General features: G+C 44.6%; 1 protein-coding gene across 1 annotated transcript in view; it reads left to right on the top strand.

The window, feature by feature from the left end:
• The first annotated feature begins 12,801 nt into the window (after positions 1–12,801).
• The window catches only part of LOC131228908 (uncharacterized), a 40,705-nt gene continuing 39,413 nt past the window's right edge, over positions 12,802–14,093 (top strand). Inside the window, exon 1 of the mRNA XM_058224746.1 lies at positions 12,802–12,951. Coding sequence (XP_058080729.1) covers positions 12,854–12,951 — 98 coding nt within the window. The 5' untranslated portion in view covers positions 12,802–12,853. The remainder of the gene's footprint in view (positions 12,952–14,093) is intronic.

Consider the following 14,093-nt stretch of genomic DNA (forward strand, 5'->3'; position numbering starts at 1 on the left):
ACATACCTCGCTGCCCTGATCTTCAGACGCAGAGCCTCTAACTTATCATGGGGGACTTCACCAGTGGTGAGGTATCTGATGATCAGATCCATCCAGCTCGAAGTTGCTTACACTGGGTTGATCATCTCTTGGTCGGCTCGGTTGATGCTCAGGCTATTCAGGAATTCCATGGGGACATTCCTTAGGATCTTCCCCTCAGTAGTTGAGGCCAGCTTTGTGAGGGCGTCAGCCCAAGAATTTTCAGTTCTCAGAATTTAGCTGATGACACAATCTTTGAACTTCCCCATCAGCTTCCAGGCTTTGGCCAAGTATGTTATCATCCTTACCTCCTTGGTCTCGTACTCTATCGATATATGGTTTACAACAAGCTGAGAATCGCACCGCACGTTAAGGAACTAGACTCCCAGACTAGTGGCTAGTCTGAGTCCAACCAATCGAGCTTCATTGTTGGATGCCTTAAAACTGAGCCTAATTGCGTACTAGATGGTGGTCGAGTCGGGCATGACCAGAACAATCCCCTCTCTACCTCGTTTCGAATTGGATGACCCATCCATCAATAGGGTCCATCTACTACATCCTCCTTCTGTCTCGGTGTTCTTGAGAATAGGAAGTGTTGGGGGAATAACAGGGGCTGCCTTGGAACTTATTAAGATCTCTACATTGGTATCTCCGATCTCGCAACTCGAAGCAGTAAATTCAGCTATAAAGTCAGCCACGGCTTGGCCCTTAGTCGCAGTTCTTGGTCGATGTTTTATATCGAATTCTCCGAGTTCTACCATCCACTTGGTCAGACGTCCAGATACTTCTGACTTCTGGAATACTTGTCAGAGAGGTGAATCTATGACGACAATGATGGAATATATGTGCCTAGAAGTACGAGCACAGCCTCCGAACAGAGACGACTAAGCTTAAAGTCAATTTCTCCATGCTCGGGTATCTGGTCTCGGCTAGAACCATAACCTTACTGGTGTAATAAACAGGTTGCTGCTTGCCCTCCACTTCTCAGATGAGTGCCGAGCTGATAACTGAGGCGGAAACCGCCAAGTAGAGAAACAAGGGTTCGCCCTCTTCGGGCTTGGATAGTGTAACACCCCAGTTTTCAGGACCCGAGTATATGACCTGTGTCCCAAAAACCCATGTTAACTTTAAAGGATGGTCGGATATAATATTTTTCTTTTATTAAGTAAGCAAATGAGCGTAGTGTGGACTAATCGACATAAAGAAAAATTTTATTATCATTCAAATATACAAGAAGCTGCCTATAATGACTTATACAAACCAATGTCTTCAAAATTAACAAATACAAGAATTACATGATCTAAAACATGAGAAATAATAGAAAGCATATAAATATAAACCGCAAGATCACACAGCTCCTCCAAGCATACAGTCATGCATTCCTGGTGATCGTACCCTGCTCCTTATCAAGTCTGAACATGCATATCACTTAAGCCACCTGTACTACCTGTACGGTTTTATATTTAATGGATGAGTGGCCAACTCAGTGTGAATTCTCCTCAAAATTACACACCGCCGCATTAGGTAAGAAATAGTATAAAATATATAGACAACCAAAACAGAGTAGATGCAGTCTTGTTAGATGCATGGATGCATGAATGTAATGATCGACCCGGGTAAAACATTCAGAAGGTCTGTGCCTCGGGTAAAACATCTAGACGGGCAATGTTCCGGGAAAAATATCCGGACGGACATCGGGGTCGTCACCCAGGGATAAGACTGGTTATCAATGCAACATTCAGCGTAATCGCAGGGCATGATAATCCGAATCAATATCATTATCGAATGACTGATCATAAGTGCAACATTCAGCGTAATCACAGGGCGGAGTGATCCAAGTCATCGAAATATGTCATGTATGCATGACTTGTTAGCCCATTATTAGTCCATTTGCAACCAACCAATTTAAGTAAGCTCACGGTCACTACGGGGAGCACATGGCCCAGCGTAGGCCGACGGCTCGGGCATAGTATCCCATGACTACCATCCCCGGCCCATGAGGCTACCACCTTAGGACGTTTAATGGAACCCCGTCGACTAATAGCCAATCATATTACAATATATGGGGCTTACCATCACATGGTTGCATAGTGTAAAACATCGGACCCATATAGGAAAAATACTAGAACAAAGCCACATAGGGCGATATCAAAGTAGGCCACATAGGGCGAGTATTAAAACCATGCGATAAAAGACCATCATTAGAACCCATTGGACACAACAATTGGTAGGCCCACATCAAAGATCCATCTAGACCACCACTTAATAACCACTAAGTTGAAGGTCCATTACGATCACAACTAGTCAAGTTACATCCCAAGTATGGGTGTACATTCATATGTGGGAATTTCCCACTAATGTACCAGTTTAAGTTCCATAAGCAATCCACAAAAAGAAATCCACAAGCATGAACAATTATACAGGATAATCATAAAGCATGTAATACATCAATTCAATTTTCACCAGATAACACATGTGATTATAAAGGGAGATATCAATTACGAATTTAAATAAAAACTATAACTTAAGCTAATGAGAAGATGGAAAGCTCAAGGGAAAGAATCATCACCAGACAAGTTGTAGGGCGTCCCTTGCTGTGGGTCCCCTTAAGAAGCTAGCACCTCCATGCTATTTGAATAGATCCTTAGAGAAAATCCCTAGCATTAACTAATAAGTTTTAAAGTCCTAGTACACCAAGGGTTGGTCGAATGACCTAATATCAAGGTGGGGAACCCTCATACGTGACCCACATAGGATTCATGTATGTAGTATACTCCCACACCTAATGATTCCTACACAACTGTGGGGCCCACATATAATATTTATGTGTTACATGTACTGGAAGGTGCTCCAGTCAAATCCAATCAGGTGGGGCCCCTAATGACTTTGGGGTAGGGTCTCACTGCAGCTCACTGTGCTACAGCCCACCTGGAACTTATACAAGGTGCGGGCCCACATGTGTATAGCGTTCAGGGCGGGTCCCATTCATCTGTCAAAATAGGTGGACGGAGTGGATCTATGTCGAGGTGGACCACGTCCAGACTTTGGACGGTCCCCACCCAACATGCGTACAGGGTGATTTTCCCATGCACGTGGGTCCCAAGCACATGTACCTAGTGGACCCTACATAGAGGTGGCCCTCATGCAATGTTTCATCACATATATACGTACTGGAGGGCTTTCCAGCCAACTACCATAGGTGGGCTTGCAAGTATGTGGGCCCCACATAAGCATGGGTGTCGAATCCGAACGGTCCATAAGATGCGGAATCCCAAGAAACCTTACGGGGTGAATTTTCACCCTGATCTAAGATTCCAGTGGGCCATAGCAAGGATAATTGTAATTTCAAGGGAAAAAACTGTTTGCACTTTTCAGGGCCCACCAAAGTTTGGTTCAAGGTAAAAATGGGAACCAGAGGGTTTTATGAGGTTCTACTCTAAGTGGACGATTCAGATTTTCCAGATTCATCAGCCATGGGGAGATCTCAAAATTTTGCAATCAGTTTACGTGAACTGATTGGTAAAGGAGCGTTCAACTGTACATATACAATACCCTCTCTTTCCACGTTCTGGTGCACACACACCACTTATGCACTTCACAGGTGGGTCCCATGTGGGGCCCACCACGTATCTATATATTCTATCAGGTATATATTCCTATACGTATATATATATATATATACACACACATATATACCCATATAATTATATAAAACAAAGAAGGAAGGAGACAAAAGGAGCTGCCCAGATCTGGACGTCCGGCCTAGGGCCTTTTTCGGGATACAACCTCCTTGATGGACGGTCCAACTTAAATGGCCCATGGTGGCCTGGTACAGTGAAGCTCATTTGCGATTTAGTAGGGCCCACCTGCAATTTGCACAAGCCCAACATCTCTTTAGACACTGAGAGTTACTCCCATACAGCCTACACGTTCAAGGCCAGGAAGAGGGAGGAAAACCAGCCCCCAACCTTCGACCGATCATGGCCTGGTGGATGGTCAGATTTCAGCTCCAAATAGAGCTTCCAAATGGCTTGTTTCTCGGCTGGTTTTAACTTAGATTCGAGGTCATCGTTTTGCCTAGATCATACCTAAAATAGGGTCCATTTTCTGCTCCTATTGGAGCCATTACATGGCTTTATGGAAGATCTATCTTAAGGCATGATTTTAGCCCGAGGCAGAGCCTCAGATAGGCCTGCTGCACGCCATGAAACATTGCCATCTCCCTGGCCAGCTTTCAGCTCAAAACGAGGCCTGATGAAAGGTCCAAACAGAGCCATTCATGGCCTGATGGACAGCGCAATCCAAACTCCAAACGGAGCTTCTGATCCATTCAGTTTATGGCCTGACACACAGCCATTATTTGGTCAGTTCCTGGCTCGAAACATGGGCTGCACCTGGGTCCGATCCCAGACCGAAACAGAGTCATTGATTGACTCAGCTTCAGGCTGAACACAGGGACTCATTTCAATGGTGTTCTCAGTTCACCATGCAACCATTGCTTGGCTTGTTTCCCCGAGTCTATTTTAAAACTATGATGAGAGCTCCAAAACAGAGCTTTACATGGCCATCATTTAGTCCTAGCTTCAACCCTCCAAATGTTACCATTGCTGGGCCGACTCTCAGCCATTGCTTGGCATGATGTTGGCCTAGACAGTGCTATGGTTATCTTAGCTAAAACTCCTAAGGAGGGGGAAGAAGAAAGATCACCTGAGGTGGGTGGACGTCGGCACTGCACTCGAGCTATAATAGGAGAGACGACTCCATGTTTCTCTCCTTCACTTATACTCTCTTTCTTCTTCTCTCGATACAAATTTCCTAGGGCTACAGGACCCTTCTTATAGAGGGAGCGGACGACTGAGATTGTTTTCCCTAATGGACGGTTGAGGTTCTTCCTTCCCAAAGAGGAAGGGCGGTCCTCTGTCTCTTCTCACCGCAGGTTCTCGGTCGGGCGGTTTTTTGGCTAGGATGGATGGTGGCATTCAATCTCTTTTCTCTGAATAAAACGGGTCAAACGGCTATACCGTTTTGATCGTGTGGGTCCCATGAAGGATTTGAACGGTTTATAATGCTCAGAAAGCGATCGTGGTGGCCCACTTATAGGTTTGAAGCGAGTCGGTTTGAAACAGAGAGAGAAAGGGCGGGAAGATATTTGAGAAATGATCGGTTAGAGCTAGTTTTACCGAGCCATTGATTTTTGTACACCTCTTGCACAAGCACTCTTTGTGCACATGCATTGTATAGGGGCCCACTAAAATGTGATTACCATAATGTACTTCGTTCATTTGTATTGGGAACCCTTCATAGGGACCCTGTCCCATTTCGGGTCGATGGTGAAACCCAGGTGGGCCATGCCAACCAGATCTTGATCCTTAACGGATGATTATAATTGCTCTGGTGGTCAGATTTACCCCAAATCGATCGTCAACGGCTAAAGTGGCCCTATGGGTTGTCCACATCTTCAAGACTTGTCACTACCCATATAATAATAATAATTTTATTTTATTTCATTTATTTTGTTATGTGTATATATATATGTATTTATATCATTTTTGTATTATTATTACTATTGTCTGCACACTATATATATAATTCATGTTGTGGGCAGCACTGTAGGTCATTAGGAGTTAAGACCATTATAAACCAATCCAACGATTAGATTGCCTAGTATTTTATTATTGATAAATCTAGGGGTCCAAATGTATGTTTAGGTGAAATTTGGGAGTTGAATAGGATGGATCTTTCTACGGGGCGTTGTAGACCGATGGATGGTGGATCTTGTGATTTTGATCCCTACATTGGTTTCATACGGTTCGATTGTACTAAATAGGTGTATAATGAGATGTCAGCATGCTCAAGATTATTCAAATAAGATTTTCATTTATTTAAATATAGTTCAACTTGTGATAGTCAAACGGACAGATTGATCTCAAATTTTATTATGATGTTGTGAGTTGTCATAGTCTAAAATCTAAGGGTTAAGATGGATAGATTGAGGGTTGTTGGATAGTGACGTGTAAGGTAAATTATGTGGGTAAATACATATATGTAAGCTAATTTGGATCTACGTGGTGACACCCGAGTACTGAAAGTATGGGGTGTTACAGATAGCAACGGTAGTGACCTTAGGTACTGCTTCAACCGTTGAAAATCATGCTCGCAGTCTGAGGTCTATTCTGCTTTCTTATGACCCTTTAACTGCTGGAAGAAAGGAAGACACTTATCAATGGCTCTGGATATGAACCGACCAAGCGCGACGACTCATCCGGTGAGGCACTAGATTTCTTTCACCATCCGAGGTAAGCTCATGTTGAGTAGAGCCTTAATCTTGTCAGAGTTTGCCTTGATACCCCTCTGACTGACCTGGAATATAAGAAACGTACCTGACCCCACACCAAAGGCACACTTGGCCGGGTTCAGCTTCATACGATAATCTTATAATATCAAGAAGGTCTCTCTGAGGTCTGTGATGTGGTCGGATACTTTGACGCTTTTAACGAGCATGTCATCAACGTAGACCTACATGGTCCGACCAATCTGTCAGGCAAACATTTGGTTCACCAGCTTCTGATATGTTGCTCCAGCATTCTTCAGGCCAAAGGGCGTACTAACCCGGTAACAGTAGAGTCCCTTGTCGGTGACGAAGATTGTCTTCTGCCTGTATGAGGGGTACATTGTTATCTGGTTGTAACCAAAGAATGCATCCAGTAAGGTGAGAAACTCGTGCCTGGCCGTGCTGTCGACTAACTGATCGATCCGAGGTAGTGGGAAGCTGTCCCTGGGGCATGCCTTGTTAAGATCTGAGTAATTCACGCAAACTCGCCATTTTTCATTAGCCTTTTTCACGAGGACCACATTAGCTATCCAGTCCGGGTAATGTACTTCTTCAATGAAACCCACACTGAGGAGTTTCGATACCTCGTCAACTATTGTTGCGTATCTTTTGGGCTTGAAAGCTCTCCTCTTCTGTTTCACTGGTTTATGTTATGGGTCCACATTTAGCTTGTGGATCATGATCTCTGGAGAGATGTCCGGCATGTCTTGGTGCGACCATGCGAAGATGTCTTTATGCTGTCGAAGGAAAGTTAGCATCTAAGCTCGCTGCTAGAAATTCAGCGACGATCCGAGCTAAACTGTTCTGGTCGGATTGGCATCCTCAAGCGAGACAGTCATAAGGTCTTCAATAAGGGAGTCCCCTGCAGGATTGTCTTCTTTGGGGTCGAGTACGTTTATTGTAAGGGCTTGCTTTACAAAGCCCTTTCTCACTGCTACCGAATAGCACCTTCATGCCTCATGCTGGTCTCCTCAGACATATCCAACCCCTCCATCAGCAGGGAACTTCATCATCAGATGATACTGTGAACACTGGAAATCGGCGCCTACGTTAATTTGGTTCTTTAGTATTCATGATGGGGGTGATTAGGCTGATTTGTGAATATTGGAGTCGCCACTAGCCAATTAATCTCAGAATCCTGCAGTCGGCTAGAACCCATAGAATATGTAAGGTTAGAGAAATTCAGAGATTTTCCTACCTTAAATTGATTCCTGATATGCGATCCGAGATTCTGAGTAAGGGGACCTCGATTATAAAAAGGAAAGGTGTTAGGCACCCTCTCTGCCTGTATAAATGTACGGTCTTTACTTAGTGTGGTAAAAAATCTCAAAGGATGAATGATATGTTCAGATTAGGACTAAGCACATGTGGATTTCTGATGTGAAAAGATCCGAGATTTCGGCGAACCATAAAGCATACGTCCAGTAACGGGTCTAGAAAGTAGATGTGATGATGCTTATATAAAAAAAGCAAGGAAAAAGTAGACTAGATGATTAGAAATTTTTGACGTGACAGGATCCGACATACGGCAAGTCACAGAGCATACGTTCGTTAGAAATCTAGAGAAGTAGGGGGGTTGAGAAGGGAATAGATGTCATGATGAATGCTTGTAATGTAAATGAGATGATCTTTGGCTTGCTCTTGAGATAGCTAAAACATATAGTACATCACGGTTAATCCGAGCTAGACTAAGGGATTGAGATGGTTGAGGTGCGGCTAAGAGGTAGCTGGAAAATCAGGACTTTGAGGCTTGACAACTCCTCCTCACCCTCACTCTCTTTCTCTTTTCTCTCTCTTTCTCTCTCTCTCTCTCTCCCTTGGATTAGTGTTGTGTGAAATGTGAAGAGGAGAGGGCTATTTATAGCCTTTTGTGATGGCATTGTCGTAATTGCTGAGCTTGAGAGAAGTAAAAGCTGACATGGCAGCTTGGGTTGGTTGAGGAGAGAGGGATGCCATGTGGCACTCTCTCATTGGCTCTTAGGGTTGGTAAAATAGTAAATAATGGAGGCTAGAGGCTGAGAAGGTTGACTTTGGGACGAGAGACAGCTGTTGCTCGGAGGACACACTTGTCTCACACGCGAAGGTAATCCGATTACCGCCCGCGCCGGGCTTTATTCAGTGGGTTTTATCTGATGCTCCGCTTTGTCCGATGGTCCTCTTCTCGAGTTTTTAAGCTCAAATGGGTGCGTTTTAGCTTGAGTGGTGGCTCGTGATAGCTCGGGTCAGGATTAGGGTTTTTTTTTTAGATTAGGGTTTGGTTTGGATTAGGGTTTTAGGATTAGGGCTTAGTTTGGATTAGGGTTTGGTTTGGATTTAGGGTTTTGGGATCAGGGTTTGGTTTGGATTAGATCATGATTCTAGCTTTCTCAAGATATCAGCCTGGGTGGCATGTCTATAGATACGTTAAGGGACAGTCGTCCCATGATGACATTGTGTGCTGATGGTACATTTACCACCAGGAAGTCTACCAGAAGAGTCACCTAATTCTTCCCTTCTCCCACTGTAACTTGGAGGGAAATAGCACTCTCAAGGATCACCTTATCTCTGGTGAATCCATACAGCGAAGTCTTCGCAGGTCAGAGGTGCGACCTATCTATTCCCATCTTGTCGAACGCCTCTGAGTATAGTACATTGGCCCAACTTCTAATGTCGACCAGGTGCGATAGACCTTGTGGTTGACTATTGTCATCGCGACCACCAAGGCATCGTCATGGGGATGCTGGATTCCCTGTGCGTCATCCTCTGTAAACGTAAGGATACAAGGGCTTACTGAAGTCATTTCCTCGGCCTGTCGGCCAGTGTTCGGGGTCGGTGCTCCTAGAGTGGGCTTTACAAGCCCGATTCGAATCTCCGCCACCGGATGGGCCACCATAGATCGTTAGGATCTCCTTGGCCTCGTTTGCAGCTTTGTGGGGCTCGTCATCCTTCCAGGTCTGCCTTTCTTCCTTCACGTACTGGCGCAGATGACCCTTGTGAATGAGGGTCTCGATCTCTTCCTTTAAGTCGACGCAGTTGCTAGTGTTGTGACCATGGTCGCAATGGAAGCGGCAGTATTTACATTTGTCCCGTTAGCCTGCCTCTGTCTTCATGCAATTCGGCCAATGCAGGCCTTTCATCTGGAATGTCGAGCAGAATTTGCTCCGGATATGTGTTGAGGGAGTATACGAGCTGAACTTGCTCCCGGGCCCCCTGCTCGGCCTCCTGTCTCAGGAGGCGTTGTCGTCCAACCTCCTTTTGTCCGCATGTTGTGGCATTTCATCCATCCGCCTCTTCCCTTTAGATGAGGGCTCGAAGGTCTGATTGCGCTTGCGCAAGCTGAAGAATTCTTCAACATTCGTGTACTTTTGTGCACGGCTGATGAGTTCACTAAGAGTTGACGGTGGGTTCCTCCTTATCAAGAACAGGAATCTCCCTTCCTTGAGCCCGCTGATTATTGCGGACAACGCCATCTTGTCGGAGTAGTCATCTACTTACAGGGCCTTTTTATTGAAGCGAGGATATAGTCTTTCAACGACTCTCCTCTTTTTTGCTTGAGGGTAAACAGGTGAGTCGATGGCTTCCAACTCTTCTTGCTGATGATGAAATGAGTCAAGAATGATCTACTGAGCTCGGCGAAGGTGCTAATCGACCTCAGCTTGAGCTGTTGATACCAATTCCTTACGGCCCTAGTAAGACTTATCGAGAAAGCTCGGCACATCATTACCTCCGAGGCAGACTGAATCTACATCCATGAGTGGTACGACTCCACGTGCTCTGTTAGGTCCCCTGACCTTGAATACTGAGCAATGGGGGGCATCCTGAACCTTGGAGGCATTTCTGTGCTCATAACGTCGTTGGTGAAGGGTGGTTCAGTTTCTTCCATCATCGCTTCCACTGCAGTCAAAGCATGGGTCTGCTAGTTTCGCTGCAGGGTCTTGATCTGATTCCGGAGCTCATCAAGTCGAGCTTCCCATGGGCTTCAATTTTTCGTCACGGTCTCTCGAGGAACTTCAACCTCAAGCCTTCTACCCCTTCTTCTCCTCTCCAGCTCGTTACGGAGGTTAGTCGGGGCTAGCGCAAAGGTCGCAAATATGTAGGTCGGCTCTGTATGTCGTGTAGGATCCGGGGCTCGTGCAGATAAGTTCTGGGAGGCTCTGGCCCAGGAACGCACAAACGACGGTTCTTCCTCAGCTACAGGGGTCATCTCTTCTGGATTGAGAGGTGGCTGTTCTCTCTGTTGTTCTTTCATCCGATAGATCTCGTCCTTTAACATCTATACTTGATCTTACAAGGCTCTATATTTACCTCATCGGCTTCGGGTCCGTTGGGACGGGCCAGTCGAAGCCAACTCGGTATGTAGTAGTGAAGACGAGTGAGGTTGCCTGCTCGGCTCAGGTTCTATAGTCGTTATTGGAAGCGCTTTCTTCTTTCCTTTGGCCATTTATGGTAAAGCTCTCTAATCTTTTTGTTTGAATCCCCACAGACGGCGCCAAAAATGTTGATGCTAAAATCTGGATCACCCTTCGCTGAGCTCCGAGTGCTCGAATCAAACCTCCGAGTCCTGCACAAATGAAAAGCAAATGAGACCCTGGCTAGAGCAGGGGACCCTCTGATGCTTAAGTCAGGCTAGGAAACCGGGTCTAAATAGTGTAGAGTAGGGTGAGGGTGCAAGATATTGCATACCCCTTTCGGTAGAAACGACTCCTATTTATACCTTAGGGTCCTGCTGATCATGCCCGACAATCTTGGCACAGGCTTCGCCATTACGCGAGAGCTACAGGTGCGTGGTTGTCGGCCGTTACCGGAAGATCGTGCTCCAGATGATGCTCTAGATAGGCATTACGGGAAACAACTCCCAAGTGCAATAGTCGGCCACGTTCTTATCTAAGCTGAACTCTAGTGAGCTCGGCTCACAGTCTTTTGAGCTCATGAGTGAGCTGAGTCTGCTTAGAGTGTATGTGTCAAATATATAATGACTTCTTTTGAGTCTCATTTCGGCATCGTGGTTCTGCAAGAGTCATTGGAATCGCCACGGGTCGGATCGTTGTCGGTCCAAGGCTTTATTTGTTGACATCTCGAAGTTTAACCTCGGTGAGGCTCGGTTTGGTTTTACCCATAACACTACACACTACCAATCTGCCTGGTGTGTTGATGTCACAAGTTTTGTAGTCCCACATTAAAGTATGAATTATATCCAAACCCTTTGCCTACCTGGTGAGCTCATGGTAAACGTTCATCACTTGGCATGCTAGTGGTATGGCTGGACACTAAAAATAAGACATATCAAAAGCTAAGTGGACGACATTTTAAAAAGCAGCGGGTGATTGAACGTCTACCACTGCAATCCTTTTGGGGTTACGGAACTTTCATGATAAATATTATATTTGTTTTTCCTCTTCCTTTAGGTTTGCGCGTGATATTATGAGCAGTTTGGATGTAAAATAAATACTATGGTGGGCCCTATAAATGCTTTAGCGGTGAGAATCATTGTCTCATTGTTATTTATGGTATGGTTCACTTGAGCTTTGGATATGACTCATTTTTGAGATAAAGATTTAAAATTATCTCTAATAATGGATGAACGGTGTGGATACGATAAATAGATCATTATAGGCCAGGTATCTTTGATATCCTTTGAACGAGCTAGAGGAGCGTCAGCGCTCGTCTTCGCGGGAACGGATTGGCTATTCACCCTGCCACTAGCCTCGTGGCTGATGGTCAGCGCTCTGTGAGCCCGACCATGATGTATGTAATCCATCCATTCCGTTCATCCATTTTTACAGATCATTGAGTTCTGAAAACCTAAAATTATAGGAATATAAATCTTAGGTGGACCACACCACAGGAAAATAATAGTGATTGGATATTCACCATTAAAATCCTCCTATGGACCGCTGTACTGTTTATTTGACATCCAATCTGTTGATTAGGTCATACAGACCCCGATGAAGTGAAAAAACAAAAATCACCCTGATCCAAAAATTTTATGACCCCCAAAAAGTTTTTAATTATTGAAGTTCACCCAACACTGTTTCCTTTAATGTGGTCCACTTGAGACTGAGATATATCTCAGTTTTGGTCTCATATCATAAAATGATCTAGAAAAATAGCTGGATAGCATGGATGAAATAGATACATCATGGTGGGGCCCACAGAGCACCGAGCACCCGCCATTGGCAGGTGGTAGGGGTACTGGGGGAGTAGCCAATCCGTTTTCCGTCTTTGCACGACACGTATCCACACTAGCTATGTTGGTGGTGTGTGTGGTACACCAGCTCATCCACTTCCAGTCAATATTTGCCACGGTGGCATTTCTTGATGCCTACGGGCTGCGTATCAAGGAGTCCAGCGAAGCCAGAGTATCGAACGACTGCTAACGTCAGTAATGACGTCAGGAAACGGAACCAAACTAGGTCCCATCCCCCCTTCAAATTTAAGAGGCCCTGAACCATAAACCCTAAACCCAACTCTCTCTCTCTCTCTCTCTCTCTCTCTCTATCTGTCTTTGAAAGGAAGAAAAGAGAAATGTCGAAATCTCCAGAGGAAGAACACCCTCAGAAGGCGTTTGGGTGGGCGGCAAGAGACTCTTCTGGAGTCCTCTCCCCTTTCAAATTCTCTAGAAGGTATTACTCATTACCCTTCTTCTTCTTTTCCTTTCCTTTTCTTTTGCAATGAGACATTTCTCTTTGTTTTCTTTGGAATTCTTCTTCTTTCTTTTCGTGGGTATTTTTGGTACTGTATATTCTGTAGTTTGTTTCAAGATCTCTCTCTCTCTCTCTTCTTGATTTTTTTGGAAGCCTCATTTCTTTTCTTTTTGCGTGTTCTTGTTGTAATGAGATCTTTCCTTTTATTTTTGGTGGGTATTTTTCGTATTTCTATTCTCCCTCGTAATTGAATTGAATGAGATCTTCTTTTAGTTTCTTTATAATTTTTCTTCTTATTTTTGGTGGGCTTTTTGGTATTTTCTATGCTCTCTTTCTCTCTCGCATTGTTCTGGGCCTCTACTAACCTCTTTTCTTTTCTCTTCTTGTATTTTCTTTTATAAGTGTTTTTAGTGCGACGAAATCTTCTCTTTCCTTTTTCCCTTTGGAATTATTTTTTTTTTTTTCCAGGAATTTCTGGTATCTTCCCAGCTTAGCTTGTTTTAGTGTTATTGTGTTATTACCCATGCTCTCTTCTTAATTTTTGGTATTTTCCACCCCTATGATATATATACACAGAGGCATCCTTCCCTGCGCACGTGCACACCTTTACATACGTGTCATACGCTTAAAATCCGAACGGGCCTTGTGATGCGGCACCCCATGAAACTCACGAGATCTGGTGTACAACTGAGTATTGGGATCTTCGACACACATCACGGTGGGGCCCACCGTGATGTGCGTTGAAGATCTACCCCCATCAATCAAATGCACCAATCCCATGGTGACGTACCATTTCACTCTACTCTAGTGGGAAGTCGGTTTGCATGGTGTGTAACACACACCTACTTTGGTGGTGTGTTGACGTCACTAAGTTATATATGCCCACCGTGGTAATGTATATGTTATATCGGTATTCTTGGTCATGCCCTAAAGTGATTTCGCAGAATCAACAGATGGATGTGAACATAAGACATACATCATGGTAGGGCCCACCAAACTTGGTGACCTCAGCACACCACCTGGTGAGGCAATCTCCTTCCATTCTAGTGCAAGCAACTTTACTTTATTTCAATTAATGTCACATTAATGCATACAGGTGTGCAATTAATGGACACATTTGA

This window comes from Magnolia sinica, chromosome 16, assembly GCF_029962835.1.
Source record: "Magnolia sinica isolate HGM2019 chromosome 16, MsV1, whole genome shotgun sequence".
Classification (NCBI taxonomy): Eukaryota; Viridiplantae; Streptophyta; class Magnoliopsida; order Magnoliales; family Magnoliaceae; genus Magnolia; species Magnolia sinica.